Below are 22,903 nucleotides of genomic sequence, written 5' to 3' on the forward strand. Positions count from 1 at the left end.
AAGATCGAATTAATCAGTCATCCGCCTTACAGCAATAAATTGACACCAAACATTATAAATAAAATGCGAGATCAACGTTTTTTAACACTTAGAACTATCCAACTATCCAACTTAGAATTATCCACTTCTGAGTGCCAAAAGTGTTTTGAAAATGGGTTCAAATGAATGCCGAAGTGTATTGGAGAATATTTTGAAAAACAATATATGTAGTAATTTTCATTATTATTTTACTGTGCAAAAGTGGGAGAGATGATTGCTTGAGTGAGTTTGGTTTACGTTCACGGAAGAACACGATCAGAATCTCAAAATCTACGCACATTAAATATTGATTAAAGTATTTTCTCGTAACTTAGATATTTTATTTATACAAATTACATATCGTATAGGTATGTAGGTATATAAGTAGGATTTTAGCATTCAGTATAATTTTAAAATTTCATCCAGTCGTATTTTTCCTTGAAAACAGGGGTTGTAACGGAAATTCAAGAAATTTGCCCATACTATTTATTTGCTGATCGGTGACACGTGGGCTGAAAAGTCCCGGGCCTAACAAAGAAAACAAATTTTTTTTCGGGTCAAAATTTGCTTATTCATCAACGTAATTTCCATCAAGAACATAGCAATCATTCCAGCGCCGCTCTAACATTTCAATACCACTTTTGAAGAACGATTTATATTTTGTCTCTTTATTTAAGGCTGCAAACAGCCAGTAGTCGTTGGAAGCCATACCTGGCGAAAACGGTGGATGTAAAGGGTCCGCCATATATATTAACTTTACGGAATTAAAAATGCTATGAAAAAGAAACTACTCAATATTTTTCCAAACTGTTTTTTTTTATTTTGAAGTACAATCCTTCCGATTAATGATGGAACACAACTTTATTCATATGGCTCCTCGGCCAGCCATACACCGTCCCATACGATCGGTCCAATTTTTCAATACATTTCAATTGTATGCGGCTGTATTTCAGCTATGACATCGCGTATGTTGGTCTTCAGTGCATTAATTGTTGCTGGTTTGTTGGCATAACACTGGTCTTTGACGGCACCCCAAAGATAATAATCCAACGGCGTCAAATCGCAGCTCCGAGGCGGCCAAACGATATCAGAATTCCGGCTGATAATGCGATCTTCGAAGACAGTGCGCAAAAGATTGATCGTAGCATTCGCTGTGTGGCAAGTAGCACCATCTTGTTGGAACCAAATGCCACCAATATCCTCCCCTTCAATTTCTCGGAACAAAAATTCGTTCAACATGGCCCGGTAACGCTCTCCATTGACGGTTACGGCCACTCCTCGCTCATTTTCGAAGAAAAATGGACCAATGATGCCTCTCGACCAAAATCCGTACCAAACAATGACTCGTTGTGAATGCATCGGCCTTTCTTCGAGTGCGTGCGGGTTTTCTGAGCCCCAAATGCGGCAATTTTGCTTGTTAACATACCCGCCGAGATGGAAATGAGGTTCATCCGAAAAGATGATTATTCGATAAAAGTGTTCATCTTCTTCAAGTCGATCCCAAGCCCATGAAGCGAAGCGAAAACGCATTGGGTGGTCGGTCCTTTGAGCGTATACACAACCATTTTCGCTCAGCGGAAGAATAAAACTAATTTTCTATCAAATCAGATGACAGCTAAGTGTTACTTCTCTTCAAATAATACCTAGTTCAAATCCGTAACAATAGATGGCGGGCCCTGTTGAAGTAATTCGAAGTTCAATTAATGTGGTTTTGCCATTGTTTTGATTGGCCTGTGACACGCTGCGTTGTCTTGTTTTCAGTCAACAGTGGCCAAACGTGGCACTTCTTTAGATATTTTTTCAATGTCAGCTAACGTTCGCAACTTCACTTTTCGATCATTCAAAACGTTTTCGTTATTTTTTTTATGTTTCCTGGTGTTAGCGGCTCATTTAGACGTCCATGCGGGGATGCATTGTACATCATCGGTGTTTCTATGACGATATCTTAAGTCAACAAACCATCGTTTTATTATTGTTTCTGATGGTGCAGGGTCCTAATAACACTTTTCAGGCCATTGCTTCGCTAGTATGGTATTTTTTCTACCCAGGGTGTATTATGCAAAGCAAAACGTGTTAACCGTATTTTTTTTTTTTTTTTTTTGTTTATTTATTTATTTTTTTTTTTGATTACCCTACAGCCCATTTTCTCTTTTTCACGTTACATCTTTCGCTTATAGGAACACCCTAAATCGCCAAATAAAATGCAGCACCACGTCCACACAACGCCGTCACATTTGTCGGATTGCCACCCAGCAGCATTTGTCTTCCTGTACCCATCGAACATCTTCTGTAATTTATCATATCCTGCCATAGCTTCACATCGCAACCTTGCACTCCAAATGCTTGCTTCCCCGACAGTGACTCAGCGAATATTTGAAATACATGCAAGTGACTGCATTCATTGCAAAAGCAGCCTGGCTGCGCGCTGCCTTAGTTCACATAAAACTCCACATGTCTAGGCGGTTGATCGTAGCCATATGATCCAACGCTTGTGTGCACCACCTCCACAAAATCGGCATAGGGGATGGATATGTGAAGTTCTCGTAGCGTAAGAACGGCAGCGCTGGGTCGAGCCCATAGATTACTGGCAATCGGCCAATTTGTATGTGTTTCACAGCGATGCACAGTGGTTCCGCCATAGGACATTGGATGAAAATAGTCATGTTAAAATTATGCAACAATATTTAGCTAAATGTTAGTTCATTAGTCATAGTAACTTAGAGTATAAAAGAAATTTCAACTGCACAAACACTTCACTTATAATTGTGTCTCCAAAGTAAGAGAATTTGAAAAGTGATAGTTAGCGTGGTCTCCGCTCCGTACTTACGCAGTTCCGGGAAGTGTTATTTTTCTAAGAATTACTGTGTTTATGACCTGTTGTACAATGGAAATTCAAGTTGAAGGTATGTAAAACATGTTAAACGTTTTCTTATCTTTTTTAATTATTATTTGATGGGTTTTCAGACCGTACGAAATACGTACTTTAAAATTTCCCTTTTTTTTTGTTTTTATAAGAAGTTTGTAAAGTTTTAACTAAGTTCGCACGAATTCGCACAAATGAAACATACATTAAAATATTTTTACCTCTTTAAGGAAAAATAGTTTCCAGCTGCGGTGACCTGCGACTGCGCTTGATATAGGGTCTAATCTGTACCTATGTGACTCATCTACGAGTAAATGTTAGATTTGTGGTGCGACACCTAAAGAAATGAATGGCGTAGAAAAGTGTAGAAACAAACAAGTAAACTCCAGTAGATTTGAATTTGATTTATCACCCCTGCGTTCTTGGATTAGATTTTTTGAATACTTTATTCATGTTTCTTATAGAATCGAATTTAAAAGGTTGCAAGCACGTTCATCTGAGGAAAAAGCACTTTTAGCTAAGAGAAAGGAATTCGTTCAGAGGGAGTTTAGAGAACAATTAGGCTTGATAGTTGACAAACCGCGAAGTGGAGGAAGTGGCACCTCTAATGATGGAAATACAGCACGAAAATTTTTCCTTCATTCAACCATATCATCCGAAATCACAGGAATAGACAAACACGTTATAGACAGATGTAGTTATCTCCTACAATGTCTTTCATCTGGTTTTAAAATTAATTCGAATAAATTCAAAATATACGCACTAGACACTGCTAAAATTCTAGTTAGTAAATATTCATGGTATAATTTACCTGCATCAGTTCATAAAGTGCTCATTCATGGGTCGGAGGTAATCGATCATTGTTTATTATCAATTGGAGAATTATCAGAGGAGGCAGCTGAATCATGTAATAAATTAGTGAAACAATTCAGACGTGACAATACCAGAAAGCACTCAAGAACTGTAACTAACACGGATCTTTTACACAGGCTTCTTCTTAATTCCGATCCATTTATATCTAGTCTACGAAAATTACCATGTAAAAAGAAATCTATGATGTCAAGAGAAGTGTTAGATTTACTGAGTTAAAAGTTTTGTATTTCTAAGTACATTAACTTTTTGGAAAGTGAATATTTTATTATTTTCATAAATAAGAATAAGTTAACTCATCCTTTCGGAATTTAATGTTTTTTTTCTATTACTGATTATAATTTAAGATTTATGCAAAACCTTAAACGGAACAAAAAAATTTTATGTAAAAAATGTGTGTACCTAATTTTCCTTTGACTTTTTATATTAATTATATATTACTTTATTATATATTATTATTATTATATCTTATATATATTCTTATTATATATATATTACTTTTTATATGTCTTAATGTTTTTTTAACAAATAAAAACATTTATCAACTTAAAAACGTACTAAAAAGTCATTTATCACGCCAAAAGTTCCTATGACCGCTCTTCCTACGCAGCGGGACCACTGTGCGATGCCAGCAATGTGTGCGCTCATGCTAAAGTCAATAACATGCAAATCTTCAAAGCGTATGATAAACGCCTGCATTCGCGCCACCAAACCAACCGTGATTGAGAAAACTCTTAAGAAAAATATTATTAATATTAAATACTATCTGTATTTTACAGGGGAAATATTTAATTGCAAAAGTATAAGGAAACAATAAATATAAAAGTGTCTGTGGAGCCTTAAATCCGTAACATTTTAAAACCAAAAAATGTTGTGCACGCGTGGAGTGTAATAAGCAGCAATGAAAGGTAACGTGGTAAACGTGGTTATTGTAAATGGTTTTCCAATAACAGGTATTATCTATCGCCATCGAGAGATGATTAACGATTTTTTATGGCCGAAATTGGATGATATTCATCTGGACAACGTTTATTTTCAACAAGACGGCGCTACGTGCCACACAAGCAGCGAAACTATTGATCTTTTATGGGAAAAGTTTCCGTTATCGTGTTATCTCTCGAAGAGGTGATCACAATATGCCACCGAGATCTTGTGATTTAACACCTTGTGACTTTTTTCTTTGGGGCCACGTGAAAGAGAAGGTCTCCGCCAAGAGCCCAGGGTCTATTCAAGACCTCAAAGATGGAATTCGCGAGGCTATCGAAGACATAGGGCAGCCACTTTGCAATTCGGTTATGGAAAATTTCATGAAAAGGATATTGTCCTGTAAGCGTGGTCGTGGTGGTCATTTGCCTGATATATCTTCTGGATAAGTAGGAGCTTGACCAGCTTCAGTATCGAGAGTTCATGAAGGTAGTTACAGAATTTTTGTGCATATCCTTTAAAGCATGTCTGTACTCCGTCGAGTCTAGTAGTTATCTAATATCCCTCTGGATCTCGTTGGTATTATGACTTATATATTCTTTATGGAACTATAAATAGGATTTCTGAGATCCACCTAACCACCACACTTTCCAAAATATTATCCTCTCATCTAATTAAATTTTACATTAGTCCATTTTACGATTAGTCCAGCCATCAAAGCATCTTTTATACGCGTTTGAAGAGATCTTCTTCAGCGTCTTCAGCGAATTCTCCTTAATAGCCTCTATCGACTCAAAGCGGCGTCCGCGGAATGGCAATTTAAGTTTTGGGAAAAGGAAAATGTCACAGGGGGCTAAATGTGGTGAATACGGTGGTTGTTCGATGATATTTGTCCAGTTTTTGGTCGGTTGTGATGCACTGGATAAACGTTGGGCCCGAATTCACTTGCTCAAGCATGTCTTCACCCACCTTCTTCCCATGAATTTTTTGAAAGAAACTCAACTATCTTGGAACGAGTCGAGCAGCCACGCGTCTCATGCCCTATTGATGGTGTAAAATGTTGCGCATTGATTCGTAAGGCACGCTAAGGTCTCGAGCTATCTCCCTCAAACTTAAATAATTGTTTTCCAACAACTATTTCCTTGACTTTGTCGACGCTTTCATCTATTGAAGACGTTGATGGGCGACCAGATCGGGGCAAAACTTCCACGACTTCTCGGCCCTCTTCAAAAGTCGTATACCACTCGTAGACCCGTGTTTTTGATAAAGCACACTCGCCATAGACTTTCTGCAATATATTCAATGATTCGGCATACGAAATCCCGTTCAAAAGGCAAGACAAATTCTTTGTTCGATATTTTTATCCGTAGTGAAAATCGCAGAGCACACCTGCGGTTGACTGATATAAATACTTGCTAAAAACAAGCTAATTGACAGATCACGCTTATACTTTGCTGCACTATAGAGGACGGTTGTACCAGGAAAATAATTTAGACGTGTAACGCACGCTTTTAACTTTTTTAACTCATTTTCCGATCCAACATTTATGCATACAAGTTAACACGCGCTACATTTATTTTCTCTTTTTCCTTTGCTTTTGCTACTTTTTACTTAATTGTTAATTTAATAACACAAACAAGTCGTAGACATTAGGTAAGGAATTTATTTCTAAAGCGTGCCGGAAATGCAAATAACAGAACAATGACCTGCAGGCACTAATTGAGCAATTCTTTCCAAAGAATAAAAAATGCAATACTTGCATTAAGATTGTAAAACTTATTATAATTAATAGAGTTGTAAAAATAAACTTTTAGTCTTAATCTGGAATCCAATAAATCGGTGCATTAGCTCCGACCCTTTTTAAAAAACAAAATTCGATTTTCGAATTAAAAACTTGCATACTAACAAAGATGACGCAATAACTAAAAATATTTGCATCAAATGTTACAGTGTGGCAATGATGGTCTAATATTTCGGATTCAAATATATTCTAAAAGATTTCGCCATATGTTCTTTTGCTCATTAAAAGTTTAGGATTTTTTAATAAAGGGTACAGGTACAAGAAGGACCAGCTCACACCCCTTAACGCATGCAAAATCACGTCGTTCGTTCATGCCTGAAAAGTGTATTACATAGAAAATCATGTGTTTTGTCCATCTCCAGTTTGAACTAAGGCAGTCACGAAAAGTTGAGAATAGAACTATTTCTTATTTGTAAACGTCACATTTTCACTGCAACAAATTCTGGCCTACCTGTAACAGATGTAATGGTCGATCACCGCACGCGCAAAAATGCCAGCATACATATACATACCTTTATATTTATTTATATAAACACTTACACACAAATGCAAACACGTCGCGTGCACAGCTAAATTTTTTTTACGCCTCATACAAAGACGTCAATAATTCCGATTTATCCAAATTGATACTCGTATACTTTGGCTTGGGGTTGTTATTGTTTTTGTGTGGATTTTTAGCAAATCTTGAAAAACGCTTAAAACCGACAACGTTCGTCTTGATCGGCTCAGTACGCGCGGAAATGTTAGCCACAAACGATCGTACTTTAGCCAAAGAGCTGAAGCAGAGGCGGCCGTTGTGCAATACACGTTTTGACTTATTAGCCGCTACTCGTGCAATATTTATCGTCACGCTTTTTGTACTCACATTGAGCATTCATTTCGACTTGATCGAGGCGCGAACTGCGGATGTGTTGAAAGTGCAGCTACCACATGGCGGTGTCCTGGTCGGCCGCCATCGTGTCTCGCACAAAGGTCGGCATATGCGAGCCTTTATGGGGGTGCCATATGCATTGCCACCTGTAGGCGAATTGCGCTTCAAGGTGTGTTTGAGTTTCTATATATGTGTGTGTGCGTGAGTGTGTCAGTGAGAAAAAAATAAATAAAGAGTGTAATCAACGTAGTGAATTTAAATTTGTTTATATCAAAAAAATGTACTCCAAAATGTGACGAAATGCAGTGAATTGTGTTTCGAAGTATTGCCACGCTTGATAGCGCATTATAATTATCTAACATGACATGGGACGCAAAACTTAAAGTTTATTTTTTTGCTGAGCCATCCGAATTGAGAAATGTATCTATAATTGAACACAAAAGCAACAATAATACAAAATTAAATGCTTAAATATACAGTGAATAAATTAGTTTACCAAGGATTGAATATTCCAAAAATTTAAATTAATACATATTCATGTTGGTATGATCTTAATTTAGGATATGTCATTAAGGCTGGGGATTGTGAAATTGAGAAAATCAAGAAATTGAGAAAAACAATAATTACTTGGCACTTACCCCCTTTGTTGGGGTTTTGGCCGAGCTCCTCCTGCTATTTGTGGCGAGGAACCTACAGTTTCAAGCCGAATTCGAACGGCAGATATTTTTTTATGAGGAGCTTTTGCAAGGCAGAAATACACTCGGAGGTTTGCCATTGCCTGCCGAGTGGCGATCGCTATTAGAAAAAAATGTGTCTATTATTTGATATTCAGATGGCAGAAATACTATTATTAAATAATAAAAAAATACTTGTGAATGATGAAAATCTGTATTTTAACCTTTACGTGATCCAGACAAGCAGTGGAATATTAAAATTTTAATATTTAATAAGAGGGCGGATCAATAAGTCCGTGACTATCAGACTTATTGGAGCGCGTAGAGGTCAAATTAAAGATTTCCATCACTCCAAATATTTTCTTTGTATTTAATAACAAAATTCAAAAATAAAATTTAATGATTAATTTGCGCCACCTTGTATATTAACTTAATTTAACGATATGGTAAATTTGGTGGCGCTGGTGAGCAAGTCGTGGAAATATAAGGGTTGTTCAACCAAGACAATAACAGACCCAGAATTGTTCTATATAGAAAAAGAAGACATGTATTTTTTTTACTCTGAAATTAGTAGGAATACGTTAAAAAATAGATCTTTTTAAGGGGTTGTATACTTGTTAGAAGGCCGAAAAAAGCGAATTTTCCAGATTTTTTTTTATAAAGCTTTTAAAATTATTGATCTAAAAATTTGTACACATAGATATATTATCTTTTAACTGTATTAAGACTTCTTCTCTTCTTAATTGGCGCTATAACCGCTTACGCGATTTTGGCCGAGTTTAACAAAGCGCGCCAGTCGTTTCTTTCTCGTGTTAACCGGCGCCAGTTGGACACACCAAGTGAAGCCAAGTCCTCCACCTGATCTTTCCAACGCAGAGGAGGCCGCCCTCTTCCTCTGCTACCACCAGCTGGTACCGCATCGAATACTTTCAAAGCCGGAGCGTTTGTATCCATTCGGACGACATGACCCAGCCAACGTAGCCGCTGGATCTTTATTCGCTGCGCTATGTCTATGTCGTCGTAAAGCTCATACAGCTCATCGTTCCATCGTCTGCGATATTCGCTGTTGCCAACGTGCAAAGGTCCAAAAATCTTCCGCAGAATCTTTCTCTCGAACACTCCAAGCGTCGCTTCATCGGATGTTGTCATCGTCCAAGCTTCTGCGCCATACGTTAGGACGGGCATGATGAGAGTCTTGTAGAGTGTTAGTTTTGTTCGTCGAGAGAGGACTTTACTACTCAATTGCCTACTTAGTCCAAAGTAGCACTTGTTGGCAAGAGAGATTCTACGTTGGATTTCAAGGCTGACATTGTTATCGGTGTTAATGCTGGTTCCTAAATAGACGAAGTCTTTTACAACCTCAAAATTATAACTGTCAACAGTGACGTGGGTGCCGATACGCGAGTGCGCCGACTGTTTGTTTGAAGACAGGAGGTACTTCGTTTTGTCCTCGTTCACCACCAGACCCATTCGCTTTGCCTCTTTATCCAGTTTGGAGAAGGCAGAACTAACAGCGCGGTTGTTAAGGCCGATGATGTCAATATCATCGGCATACGCCAGCAATTGTACGCTCTTATAAAAAATTGTGCCTGAGCGATTAAGTTCTGCGGCTCGCACGATGCTCTCCAACATCAGGTTAAAGAAGTCACACGACAGGGAGTCACCCTGTCTGAAACCTCGTTTGGTATCAAACGGCTCGGAGAGGTCCTTTCCAATTCTGATGGCGCTGTTGGTGTTGAGCAACGTCATCTTACATAGCCGTATTAGTTTTGCGGGGATACCAAATTCAGACATCGCGGCATACAGATAACTCCTTTCCGTACTGTCGAATGCAGCTTTGAAGTCAACGAAAAGATGGTGTGTGTCGATTCTCCTTTCATGGGTCTTTTCCAAGATTTGGCGTATTGAGAATATTTGGTCGATGGTAGACTTTCCAGGTCTGAAGCCACACTGATAAGGTCCAATCAGTTGGTTGACGGTGGGCTTCAGCCTTTCACACAATACGCTCGCTAGAACCTTATAGGCGATATTTAGAAGACTAATCCCGCGGTAATTGGCACAAATTGCAGGATCGCCCTTCTTATGGATTGGGCAGAGCACACTTAAATTCCAATCGGCAGGCATGCTTTCATCCGACCATATTTTGCATAGGAGCTGATGCATGCACCTTACCAGCTCCTCGCCGCCATGTTTGAATAGCTCAGCCGGCAGTCCGTCGGCGCCCGCGGCTTTGTTGTTCTTTAGCCGCGTTATCGCTATTCTCACCTCGTCATGATCGGGTAGCGGAACGACAATTCCGTCGTCAACGATTGGGGTATCGGGATCTTCACTTTCTCGGTGACATGCGCAGCTGTCACTGTTTAATAGGTTCGAGAAGTGTTCCCTCCATAATTTAAGATTGTTCTGTACGTCGGTCACCAGTTCGCCGTCTTTGTTCTTACAGGAAAACGCCCCGGTCTTAAAACCTTCTGTAAGCCGCCGAACTTTCTGGTAGAATTTTCGGGCGTTGTTCCTGTTGGCCAGCATCTCAAGCTCTTCGCACTCACGTATTTCGGCCTCTCGTTTCTTCTGTCGGATAATACGTCTCTCTTCCTTTTTCAGCTCTCTGTAGCGATCCCACATGGCTCGCGTTGCGCCCGATCGCAGCATCCTTTCTTTCTGCGGCAGCATGACATTCCTCGTCGTACCAATTGTTTTTTCGGGCTCGCCGGAATCCGATTTCTTCTTCGGCGGCGGTACGTAGAGAACGAGAAATGTTGCTCCATTGTTCGTGGATGCCGGTTTGTAGGGCAGTACTCTCTGAGAGCAGGAGTGAGAGTCGAGTGGCGAATCTTCTGGCTGTCTGTTGTGATTGCAGCTTTTCGAGGTCGAACATTCTTTGCGTAGGTAGATGCACGTTTTTTGCTGCACAGAGGCGTGTGCGCAGTTTGGCTGCAACAAGGTAGTGATCCGAGTCAATGTTGGGTCCTCGGATCGTACGTACATCTAATACACTAGAAGCGTGTCTTCCATCTATCACAACATGATCGATCTGGTTTCGCGTTTTTCGATCAGGGGACAGCCAGGTAGCTTGGTGTATCTTTTTATGCTGGAATCTGGTGCTGCAGACTACCATGTTTCGGGCCCCGGCGAAGTCGATCAGCCTCTGTCCGTTACCGGATGTTTCGTTGTGTAGGCTGAATTTTCCGACTGTGGGACCAAAAATTCCCTCCTTGCCCACCCTGGCGTTGAAGTCGCCAAGCACGATTTTTATGTCGTGGCGGGGGCAGCGCTCATAGGAACGTTCCAGGCGCTCATAGAAAGAATCTTTGGTCGCATCGTCCTTCTCTTCCGTCGGGGCGTGGGCGCAAATTAGCGATATGTTAAAAAAACGGGCTTTGATGCGGATTGTTGCGAGACGCTCGTCCACCGGAGTGAACGACAGTACTTGGCGACGAAGTCTCTCTCCCACAACAAATCCGACACCGAATTTGCGCTCCTTTACATGGCAGGTGTAGTAGACGTCGCAAGGTCCTATGGTTTTCTTTCCTTGCCCCGTCCATCGCATCTCTTGGATGGCAGTGATGTCAGCCTTTACTCTCACGAGGACATCAACCAGCCGGGCAGAGGCACCCTCCCCATTAAGGGACCGGACATTCCAGGTGCATGCCCTCAAATCATAGTCCTTAGTTCGTTTGCAGGGGTCGTCATCAGTATAGGGAGGTCTCATCCGAGGCTTTTTTAAAGTTTTCATTGGGGGGGATTTTTAAGTGGCGGGTCCCAAACCCAACGCACAACCAGCTATCCTGGAATGCTTCGCCTTCTCACTTTAGCTCACTCCCGAACGGGTGTTCGGAAGCTACCCAGAGGATACGTGGGCTAATCCCGGCCGTTGTGAGCTGCTTGAACCATATGTAGAAGAATCGTCCTGGCCACTCCCAAGTGAATGGCGATCAGTAACTTTCCCCACTTGCGTGGACTTCTACACATGGAACCATCCTCCTGTATTAAGACTTAGTATTAGTAAAAATATCTATTTGGAAAGGAGCTACAGCTGATCTCCGGGAGCTCCTCTCAAACAAGACGTTTTGCGGTGAGCCCTATATCTCTGAACTGGATCGTCTGAAATTAAAAAATCAAACAGATTTCCTTATTCCTTCGATTAGATACTACATTAATCTAATCGAAGGAATAAGGAAAATACAATTTTTTTTTTACAAAATGGCAGTTTCTTAAAAAAATTGCTTTTTGACCAAAATTTCGGCCTTGAATTGTTGACAAAAAAAAAGATTTATCGGTGAGAAAAAATCTTCGACTAATTGCTAAAAAATATATTTAAGAAGCTCGTGTTCAAATTTGAGACTAATCGGTTTAAGCGTTTATGTTGATCACCGACTTTGAAAACACCATTCTGAAAAAAGCCCATTTAAAGTTTGCCTTGTACTTTCAATCACTCTGAAACGCCTTTTCTAACTTGCCTGTAACTTCAAAAATATTCACCGGAACGATTTTAAATTTTCTGTGTGTATTCTTAAATATATGTACATAAGAAATCGATTTTTTTTTAATTCTAACTGTATAAAACCCTTTAAACTTCTTCGCTTAAAAAAACACAAAGAGCTTAGAAAACGTAAAATATAATATTTGGCTTATAAAAAAATTATTTTTGGTTGAACTGGTATCCAGATTTTGGCAGTATCAGACACATTTTCAGTTTTAATCACAATCTAAAGATAATTTTGACAAAACTTCAAACAATTCTCCATTTATTTTTTGTAGAACGAATGAATTATGACCATCTACTTCTTCTTCAGTGGGTTTTCTTTTAATACTCGCTTTACATTCTAACTGATATTCAGTCCCTTCACAGTATAAAGTTTCAATTCCCATAATAGAGTGGGGTCTAATATAGGCAGAACTGTTTTTTAATATCATCTCAGTTATTTCTGAAAATTACTTTAACATACGCATCCATGCAAAGTTCGCGCAGAACTGATTATAAAAATGCGAGGTTGCCGAGTGAGGAGTGTATAGATAACATCGCGCGAAATAATTCATATTTGACTGTATACTGAGTTTTTGCATCATTAAAAACCAAATTTCGTTAATTTTACTGCAAAATAATTATAATTACAACAATAATCTTTAACATGCAACATTAGTGTCGAAATATGGTTTAGCATTGTTATTATTATTAGTGTAACAACTGTAGTTACAATAGAAAAAATGCAAACGTTGTAATAAGATATAAAATGTATTTAATTTATTCTGGTTGCATCTTCTTATAAAAAAAAATATATAAAAATGAGAAATTAGCCCCCTAATGGGGCAGCTATTTCGTAACAGGTCAGTCCTCCCATAAATTTCATTATATTGCATTGTTTACATTATTCAAAACAACCCAATTATATTTACGTAGAGATGCATAATGCATGCAAATTTAACAGCGATACAAAGTGTTAAGTGAAGCAATAAGCTCGGGTTTCGGCAGCACCAATGAAAAGTTCACGAACTTCTACAGCGATTCAGTACGATCATAAAACGGTTGGCTTTTCCTTATAGTCACATGCAGGGTACTCCACAGAAATTATAGGCATGTCTGAAAATTTAAATATGTACGAGTATATACTTTGAAAAACGTTTTACTACAATGTATAAGCACAAATTCAGTTTCGGCTAGAGTTGCATGCCTCGATTTTGGTGCCGAATTCGATTACAACAGTCCGCAAATATGTCGGAAAAGTTTCCTGATACATTTTTAGTAGTGTAGTGCGCAAATAAGTTCAACAATCGTAACACTTGCAAATTACAATGTGAATACAAAAACAAAATGTATACAGAGTAACAGGGTGTGCATGCGTCACTGTGCTTAAATCAATGTATCCAATTCTTCTATCTCCGTCACAGGAGTATAGTGATATGGGTAGTATCCAGTAGTATGCATTACAAGTCGCCTTTGACATTTAAAAAATAAATGGACGTATAAGCAAGGATACATTTTTTTTTTTAATTGCCCCAAAAAATTAAGTCCTTAACTAATCCGAAACTTCTGAATGAAGTTGCATGAAATAAGAAACTTATGTGTGTATTAGCGGTCAATATTAATATTACACCTGGCATAATTTAAACAATATAAGGAAACGAAAGAAAATTTGCATCAAGAATAGGTGCGAATTGTTATGAATAAAAAGGTTTACATTTTGAAGTTTTTATTTAAGTCACATATTAAACAAAAACAACCGAACCTCCAAACAAAAAATAGTTTTTTTTAAATAATCTTTAAAATCGAATATCGCGAAAGCGGTTAAGTTTTGGGTATTATGCCATGTAATCAAATTCACCAGAAATGACCTAAGTAATAATGTGCTTAAGTACCTAGACCGACTTTCCAGTAACTTTGTATTTTTGTCGTCATAATTTACAAATGGTCCTGTGTCAGCAGTTTTAAATTGGTCCAGTTTTTCATATGAATGAGCAGGCCCGATATTCTTCCTTTATAGGTAAATTATATATTATCTAATATATCTCTTTCCGAATACTGAGTACTCCATCTTTTAAGTCTAGAGAGAACTGGTTACAGATGCTATTCAACAGAGTGCTGCATTTCTTAACCAGCCTCAGTTTGTGAGTGAAAGACGTCAAATACATTGGTAAAGCAAATAAATCGTAAAATCAAGCAAGTGGTCTGATAGGTAATAGCTAGTTCGTGACACACTCTGCCCCAAGTGATAGTGATAGATATTTCCACCATATCAGTGAGACAAATAGAGACTACAAAGAGCCTGTGGAACTCTATTTCAGGCCGTATATAAGAGTTATAAAGCATCTAGTTGAAAACATCTATAGGCTATTATTTTGATTAGGCTACGTTATACATCAAATCCAGCAACCCCTCACTATACAAAGCCGCTTTCGCGAGTAAGCAATTGTCGCTTTTTTACTTTACCTTAAATATTAGTTTCTCAATTTCGCTTAGAGCAAAATACATATAACGACCTCGTTACTAAAATTTCCACATCACCGGCTTAAACGACTACCTCCATCCCCCTTGTTGAGTTTGAGCAAGCATTATCTACTAAGTATTTATTAAAAAATAATAAAAAAATACTTACTGGCTTCTTGGAGTAAGTAACAACGAAATTTTTTTGTTACTGCACTTGTTGGTGCACCATTTCCCAAATACAATGAGATCACATTAAAGATTGATGCGACGGAAAAGCTTAACGTTGTCTGCAAACATTAAACAACTTGAAAGCTTAAAACACTTTGGCGAATCGTTTAAAAAATTTGAAATAAAAATTAGATTTAAATTGGTCAACTTTAACAACAAGCTTACGTTCATTCAAAATACTAAAGAAAAAATCATGGAACTTTCCACTTATGCCATATCCACACGTTTGCCCAAAAGGAACTTTGCCGAAAGTCTTAGGGAAGTCCATGTAAACAACGTCTATTTGAGTGTAAGCAACGTCAATTGCTTAATTGAAAAAGCTTCTCATTGATCATTCTAAATTTGAGTGGTGTACAGACTTGCTTTTCGCCATAAATTTACATATATGTTAGGAATATTTTCTTCACACAAATCTGCTCACCCGATTTTAATATTTTGAATTAATTTTTTAACCAAGTGATCCGGGTCAAATTCGAACCATCAAATTAATACATTGGAGTTTATGTAAATTATATATGTGTGTACATTAGGGCGGGCCATTTATTTTCGACTTTTTTCTTAGCATAAACGGATTATGCATACAGAAGGAAAAAAGTCAATTTCGGGTCCCCAAATTTTAAAGGAGATATATTTAATTAATGCCAAATTAATACCATGATTTGCATTTACTATAGGGTGCGCCATCTTTTATGTCGGTATGAAAACATTGAATAACTTTGAAAAAACAACTCAGTGATGTATTTTATGTTAAGTCAAGTGATCTGGAAGGCCTGTCGATGTCGCCTCTTTTTGACGCTATACGTACTGGGAATTTTCGTTGCAGAAATTCAATTGTTGTATTCACAGTGTGGCATGACACACCGTGTCTTGTTAAAGGCCGGCGGGCCAATTAAAAGGTAAAAAAAATCGATTTTTTTTTCCTGAAATCAATAGCTTAGATATTCAAGAACATGAGACACAAATTTTCAGAGTTAAATTCCAAGTATTTGCAGAGCTACAGAGCCGAGCGTAGTGCGGCGTCGAGCAACCGTGCGCTTATTGTTGTAGTTTGAAGCGCGTTTTCTCGGCTTTTCATTTTCACGATTTTACCTAATTTATGTGCACGATTGCAAAAAAACTAAACGAGCTATCCATTTCATTCAAAATGCGTTATCTTCAGTATTGTTTTCTCTTCTATGTGAACTAAAAAAAACATCCAAAAACTTTTTTTAAGCGACTTTTTTACCCAGTTGAAGAGTTTTTTTTCCTTGAAAAACCACTTTTTTTTCTAGTTCACATCGAAGATAATTACATCAAAATTAATAATGTTTTTTTTTTTTGTTTTCAGATGAAAATTGCAAGTTGTATTTTGTACAGAAGTTGTATACTTCAGTGGCAAGGCGCTCTGGGAATCTATTGATAACTCTGCTTACAATATATTGTTGGAGATTGTACAAATTTTTTTTTTTTAGTTCAAATATATATTAAACTATCCCCAAAACTTCATTTGGCTAATTGTTTTTTTTTTCTCATCCTACAACGCTTCGCGAAAACTACTGAATTTAGGACATCTAATTGGCCCGCCGGCCTGAAACCAGTAACCGTCTGAACCTTTCTCACACATTTGCGGGCAGACATAATAAACCAACATACATCGATATCGGTTTCCATCGACCGTTTGTTTTCTCGGTAAAAATATAGCCCAATGATGGTTTTTGGGACAAATGCGGGCCCAAACAGTTACTTTACGGTCATGCAATGGCGTTTCATGGATCACGTGTGGATTCTCAGTTCCCCAAATGCGGCAATTTTATTTAATCACGCTGCCAGAGAGGTTAAAATGTGCCTCGTCAGTCATTAAAATTTGTTTCCAAAAATTGGGTTCAGTGTCAACCATTCGAGCGACTGTTTGACCGTATTCCAAGCGACGTGAATTGTCTGTCGGCAATATTCTTTGTGTGACTTGCATTTTATACGGAAACAATTTTAAACCATCCTTTAAAATGATGAGCGCGACGACGATACGACACTGTTTGCTCCTGGGCAACGCTCGCCCTCACTGCTTCAACAAGTTCATTGGAACGTCTTGGTCGTTGATGAAGGGCATGTTGACGATCTGCTACTGTCCCGTGCTCAAAAACATTCGACACCAAACGACGAATAGTATTGTCAGACGGTGCCTGTTTGCCGTTTTACTCTTTGCGATATGCGCGTTGAGTTAGAACAATAGAAGGACTATTTTCGATGAATAGCATCACTATTTCAGCGCGTTATTTCGGTGTAAAGCGATCCATGGTTGAAATTGCACTGAATTGACGTATCGAAAACATGTATGTTGAAGTCGATCGGTTGGTAAATGACAAAGTTATTCCGCGTTTACATACCGACATAATAGATGGCGCACCCTGTATAGTATTATGTATGTAATTTTTTTTAAATAAACTTTTATTAAAGGACTTTCCGATACGAAGAATTTATTTTGGATATCTAATATTATCTAAAGAAGCGATAACTCGTAATCCAGGGAATATAAGTTAAGGGATGTAACGGTAAGAGTTAAAATCGGGTTTCGATTTTTACTATTTCGTCATTTTTTACTATTACTAATTAACACGAGTTATAGAACATTTTTGTCAAAGAGGAACAGCTAGAAAACACTAAACGAAGTTGTACGGCTGGGAAAAAAACAAATCACTAAGTGACCATACATTTTCTACGCGTTAGACATTTTCTACGTCTAGACCCAGCTTCATTACGATTTACATGTACGATATTTAATTTACTGAGTTTGCGAGTTATTGCGGTTCTTCTGTTTATATAATTTTTTAATAGAAAGACTGGTCATGTAATAGTTTGTTTATGTAAATCAAACAAAAACCTGCCAAAACACCAAAAACAATTAAATATTTGAAAACTTATATTTAACATTTCTGTTCTAATCATAAATTTGTCTACAATTTACACGGTATGTATTCATAGTTATTTTGGTTACCGTCTATCTTCATACTCGTAATACTCTCTATTTTCGTAATAATTAAAGATACCTTTTTTTAATTTGGAGTACTCGATATTGCCGCTTTTCCTTAGAATTTAAATATGCTCTGATCGATATCGAAAAATATATAATAGTTCCACACAAATTGGCACACCCTAATATACAAACATGCTCAACTAAAGTTAGGCATCTACATTATTGGCTTATCGCTTAAATGCTCCTGATAGCTATGTATGCGTGTGTAAGCATTCATGCATAAATTATGCAAATTGTTTTACGTTAACACTATTACCTAACTGGAGACAGCTAGTAATATATTCAAAATAAAAGAGTTTTTGCTCAAAACGGACTATCAGCGGGGCTAACGAAATATTATAACAAATAATTATAAATTCAATTAATTGATTACTCGCAAAATACAAATGTCTGTATAAGAAATGAGCGGATATTTCGCATAAAATATGAATTAAAAATAAACTTCTATGTGTTGATTATATTTCTATACAGCCACCTGTACCTTATGGCGCGTGGGTCGGCGAAAGACATGCCATACAAGATTCGCCAAAATGTATACAACGTGACCCCTATCGACGTGATATAGAAATTGAAGGCAGCGAAGATTGCCTCTATCTGAATGTTTATACACCTGAGGTACGTACACGCGAGGCAAATACATACATACATATCCACTATCATACTGACCTACACAAACTTACTTCTGAATAGGAACTTCCCAATACGGCGCCCTTACCCGTCATGGTCTACATACACGGCGGTGGTTTTCAATGTGGTTCAGGCATTAGCAGCTTTTATGGACCGGAATTCCTACTTGACCAAGATGTTATTTTGGTTATAGGCAACTATCGCGTAGGTCCGCTCGGTTTTCTCAGCACTGAAACGCTTGATTGTCCAGGCAATTTTGGGCTAAAAGATCAAGTTGAAATTTTACGTTGGGTACAACAAAATATCGCTGCTTTCGGTGGTGATCCTACCAGTGTTACGATTTTTGGTAATAGCGCGGGTGGTGCTAGCGTCACATACCATATGCTCTCGAATTCATCCAAAGGTAATGCTAAGAAATAAAAATTTGCTCCAAAATTTTCAGAAATAAATTTCTTTCCTAGGTCTCTTTCACAAAGCTATTGCGCAGTCGGGTACCTATTACAATCCATGGGCTCAACCTCAATACAAGGACTTATCGGCAAATCGTGCCCGCACAGTAGCACAATTGGTCGATTGTGATGCTGAGGCAAAATGGCCAGAACTGTTAAACTGTTTGCGTACCAAGAGCGCCAAAGAAGTTGTTGCTACACTCTACGAACTTTTTGTAAATCAACTGAGGGTTGAACAATTTGAACTTTGTTTGTTAATATTTATGTATACTTGTTTTCATTCAGGAGTGGGACTATGATCCCATGGTGCCCTTTCAGCCAGTGATAGAGCCTCCACATGAGGGCGCTTTTCTCACACTTTGGCCACGTGATGTCGGTTTACCGCACGGTTTCTCTTTACCATTCATGATTGGCGCCACCTCAGAGGAAGGTTTACTCAAAACGGCACCACTGCTCAATATACCTGGACTCTTAGACGAGTATAAACAACAATTTGATACGATTCTACCAATTGAGCTGCAATATGATCATCATCCACCAGAAGTGCGAGCAGAAATTACAAGGCAGATTGAAGAGTTTTACTTTAAAGAGGGGCATACGTATGACAAATACAATCATCAGAATTTGACAGATGTAGGTCTTTGTAAAAAACAAAACAGCGATATATAGGATTCTCTAAACTTCATCTCTTTCTTCTTCGGTAGCTCATTTCTGACGGCTGGTTTATTGCCGGCATCGATGAATATATACGCCAACGGGTGGATGCCAAGAAGTCACTGAAAATGCCACCCTTCTATGTATACCTCTTCGAGCATCGCAGTCCAGCTAGTTTCTCAGAACTCTTCAAAGGTGGAAGAGAGGATTATTATGGTAATAACAAGCACGAGAGTAGTCGAATAAAGAAACCTTTTTGAGATTTTCGTAAATACTACCAATAATAAAACTTTTTTCTTCACCAGGTGCTTGCCATGCTGAGGAGCTGCAATATCTCTTTCCAGTGGCGATGGAGTTATTCGTGAGCGCTTCACCCACTAAAAGTGATATAGAGCTTCGCGATGCTATGTTGAAGATGTGGGTGAATTTCGCTAGAGAAGGGTAGGTTTTATATATCAATGTGCAATAAAATATTATATTCTCCTTTGTCTGTCTCCACATAGCAATCCAACGCCTGAAGACTTTGAGCTCCCAAAATGGGACGAGGCGAACAGCTATCCAGTGAATTATGCTCGTCTAGGTCATAAAACACCAGAAGAATTTACCATACTGCAAATGGAGAGTGACATATATGTCGATCGCATGAGCTTCTGGCATCAACTAAGTCCCCATGTTCCGGCCGAAGAGCGTAAAGGAAGCCAGAAAGATGAATTGTGAAGCAAATGTGTATTTGTAGTAGTAGTAGTAACTGTAAAGCATTATAATAAGGATTCATTCATATTGTATTACTCATAATATTAAGTTAGAGATAATAAAGGGATTTCCAATAACAGGTGTTATTTAGATTAGATTACAGATAATTATCGATTTTTATGGCCGGAATTTGATGGTATTGATCTGGACAACGTTTATTTTCAACAAGACGGCACTACGCGCCATACAAGCAACGAAACCATTGATCTTTTACGGGAAAAGTTTCCGGACCATGTTGTCTCTCGAAGAGGTATTCACGATTGGCCACAGAGATCTTGTGATTTAACACCTTGCGACTTTTTTCTTTGGGACCACTTGAAAGAAAGGGTCTACGCCAACAGTGCTGGGTCGATTCAAGATTCAAAGATGGAATTCGTGAGGCTATCGAGGACATACGGGCAGCCACTTTGCAATTCTGTTATGGAAAATTTCATGAAAAGGATATTGTACTGTAAGCGTGGTCGTGGTGGTCATTTGCCTGATGTCATTTTCCACTATTAACGGCATACCTTCCTCTTTATAATGAAATAAACATCCGATCATTTATATTAAAAAATAGCATTTTTCTTTGAATGTCAAAATAACACCTCTTATTGGAAAACCCTTTATATTCAATATGTTTGTATGTGTGTGTCTAATAAAATGAATATAATTAAATGTGTACTCCATGAACAGTTTTAAAATTATTATATGTATTTAATTGTTATTGGTACTTCTTGGGTCAAGGACAATCCATAGAGAGATAACTTGCCCAGCAGCCAATGAACCTGAAGCGACAGCGCTCCAGCAGCACCACACCTGAGCAAATCTCTCTCAAAACTTAGTGGAAAGGGCTGCTGTCCCAACTGAAGGCGAAGGAATAAAGGCCACAATGCCTAGCCCAGAGGTGAAAGATTAGACATTGAAAACGTCCTACAAAGATGCTGCATACAACACTAAGCTGAGTATCACACTACCTAAATCCACTAACGATATAGCCTACAGAAAAACTAAAGGTCATTCAACATGCCATCCTGGACGCAGTAAGAAAGTAGCAAACCGGCAATGCTAAACCAATAGCTGTCAGGGTACGTAGTTGTTGAGAATGTATATCAAAATGTAAATTCTAACATCATCCAGTACTAAATATTTGTATTAAAACTTGTCAAAACCTGAAATAAAGTTTAAGTCATTCGTTGTAAATCCATCCACGCGTGCTTTTCTTTCTTAATAGGTTATGGGCTACGAGTAAAAGTAAAGTCTAATAAAAAGTGGTATTTATATCATGCAAGCCAGAGCAATAGTAAAATATATTATAATAAAAAGTCGTGTTAATAGTGGTATTTATAATATATCGTGCAAGCCAGAAAAATGAGTTCCAGTTATCATACAAATGTGCCAAAGCTGAAAGGGCGCGAAAATTTCGAGGATTGGGCGTTCGCTGTAGAAAATTTATTAGTTTTGGAAGGCGCTGACAAATTCATCAAAGAAGAAGGAACCGAGGCGGCAGCGGTTGCGGCAGATAATTACAAAAGCACGAGCTAAGCTGATTTTGACGATTGATTCATCTTTATATGTGCATATAAAGGAAACTAAGACTACGAAAGAGTTGTGGGAAAAGCTGCGTGCTTTGTTCGACGATTCAGGTTTTTCGAGAAGAATTAGTTTGCTTCGTCATCTTATATCCATAAGGTTAGAAAACAGTGAAAATATGACGAATTATGTGACACAAATAGTGGAAACGTCTCAACGTTTAAGAGGAACAGGATTCGCCATTAGTGACGAATGGATCGGTTCTTTGTTGCTAGCCGGTTTACCTGAGCGATTTATGCCTATGATTATGGCCGTAGAACATTCGGGCATTCAAATAACTACCGACACCATCAAAACTAAATTACTTGATATGGAATCAATTGATGTGAGTGAAACAGAGCGCAATTCCGCATTTGTCGTTAAAGGCTGGCAGAAGAAATGTAAAAATAGCAACATTACTTTAACCTCAAATGTAAATAAAACAAGGAACACAAAAACAGTTACTTGTTACCATTGTAAAAATACTGGTCATTACAGGAATCAGTGTCCATTATTAAAGGATAAATGGGCCAAAGGGTCGGACAAAAACAAAAGTCAAAGTAATGCCTTTAGTGTTGTATTTCTGAGCGGCGAATTCAGTAGAACTGATTTTTACATTGATTCAGGTGCGAGTGCGCACATGACCGCGAATGAAAGTTGGTTGATAAAACCCCAGTATTCATCTTCA

At 38.1% G+C, this 22,903-nt stretch overlaps 1 protein-coding gene across 2 annotated transcripts in view; it reads left to right on the forward strand.

Annotated features, from left to right (window-relative positions):
* The window catches only part of LOC128858332 (carboxylic ester hydrolase), a 63,603-nt gene extending 42,937 nt beyond the window's left edge, over positions 1–20,666 (forward strand). The window contains exons 1-8 of one of the 2 annotated variants that reach the window (XM_054094507.1): positions 7,217–7,516; positions 18,653–18,796; positions 18,872–19,211; positions 19,270–19,472; positions 19,543–19,890; positions 19,962–20,127; positions 20,217–20,352; positions 20,415–20,666. In XM_054094507.1, coding sequence (XP_053950482.1) covers positions 7,217–7,516; positions 18,653–18,796; positions 18,872–19,211; positions 19,270–19,472; positions 19,543–19,890; positions 19,962–20,127; positions 20,217–20,352; positions 20,415–20,628 — 1,851 coding nt within the window. In that variant the 3' untranslated portion in view covers positions 20,629–20,666. Of the gene's footprint in view, positions 1–7,216; positions 7,517–18,652; positions 18,797–18,871; positions 19,212–19,269; positions 19,473–19,542; positions 19,891–19,961; positions 20,128–20,216; positions 20,353–20,414 lie in introns of those variants that run through there. The other variant, XM_054094508.1, reaches the window with a different exon arrangement.
* The last annotated feature ends 2,237 nt before the right edge of the window (positions 20,667–22,903 follow it).

Source organism: Anastrepha ludens, chromosome 3 (genome assembly GCF_028408465.1).
Source record: "Anastrepha ludens isolate Willacy chromosome 3, idAnaLude1.1, whole genome shotgun sequence".
In the NCBI taxonomy this organism is placed as follows: Eukaryota; Metazoa; Arthropoda; class Insecta; order Diptera; family Tephritidae; genus Anastrepha; species Anastrepha ludens.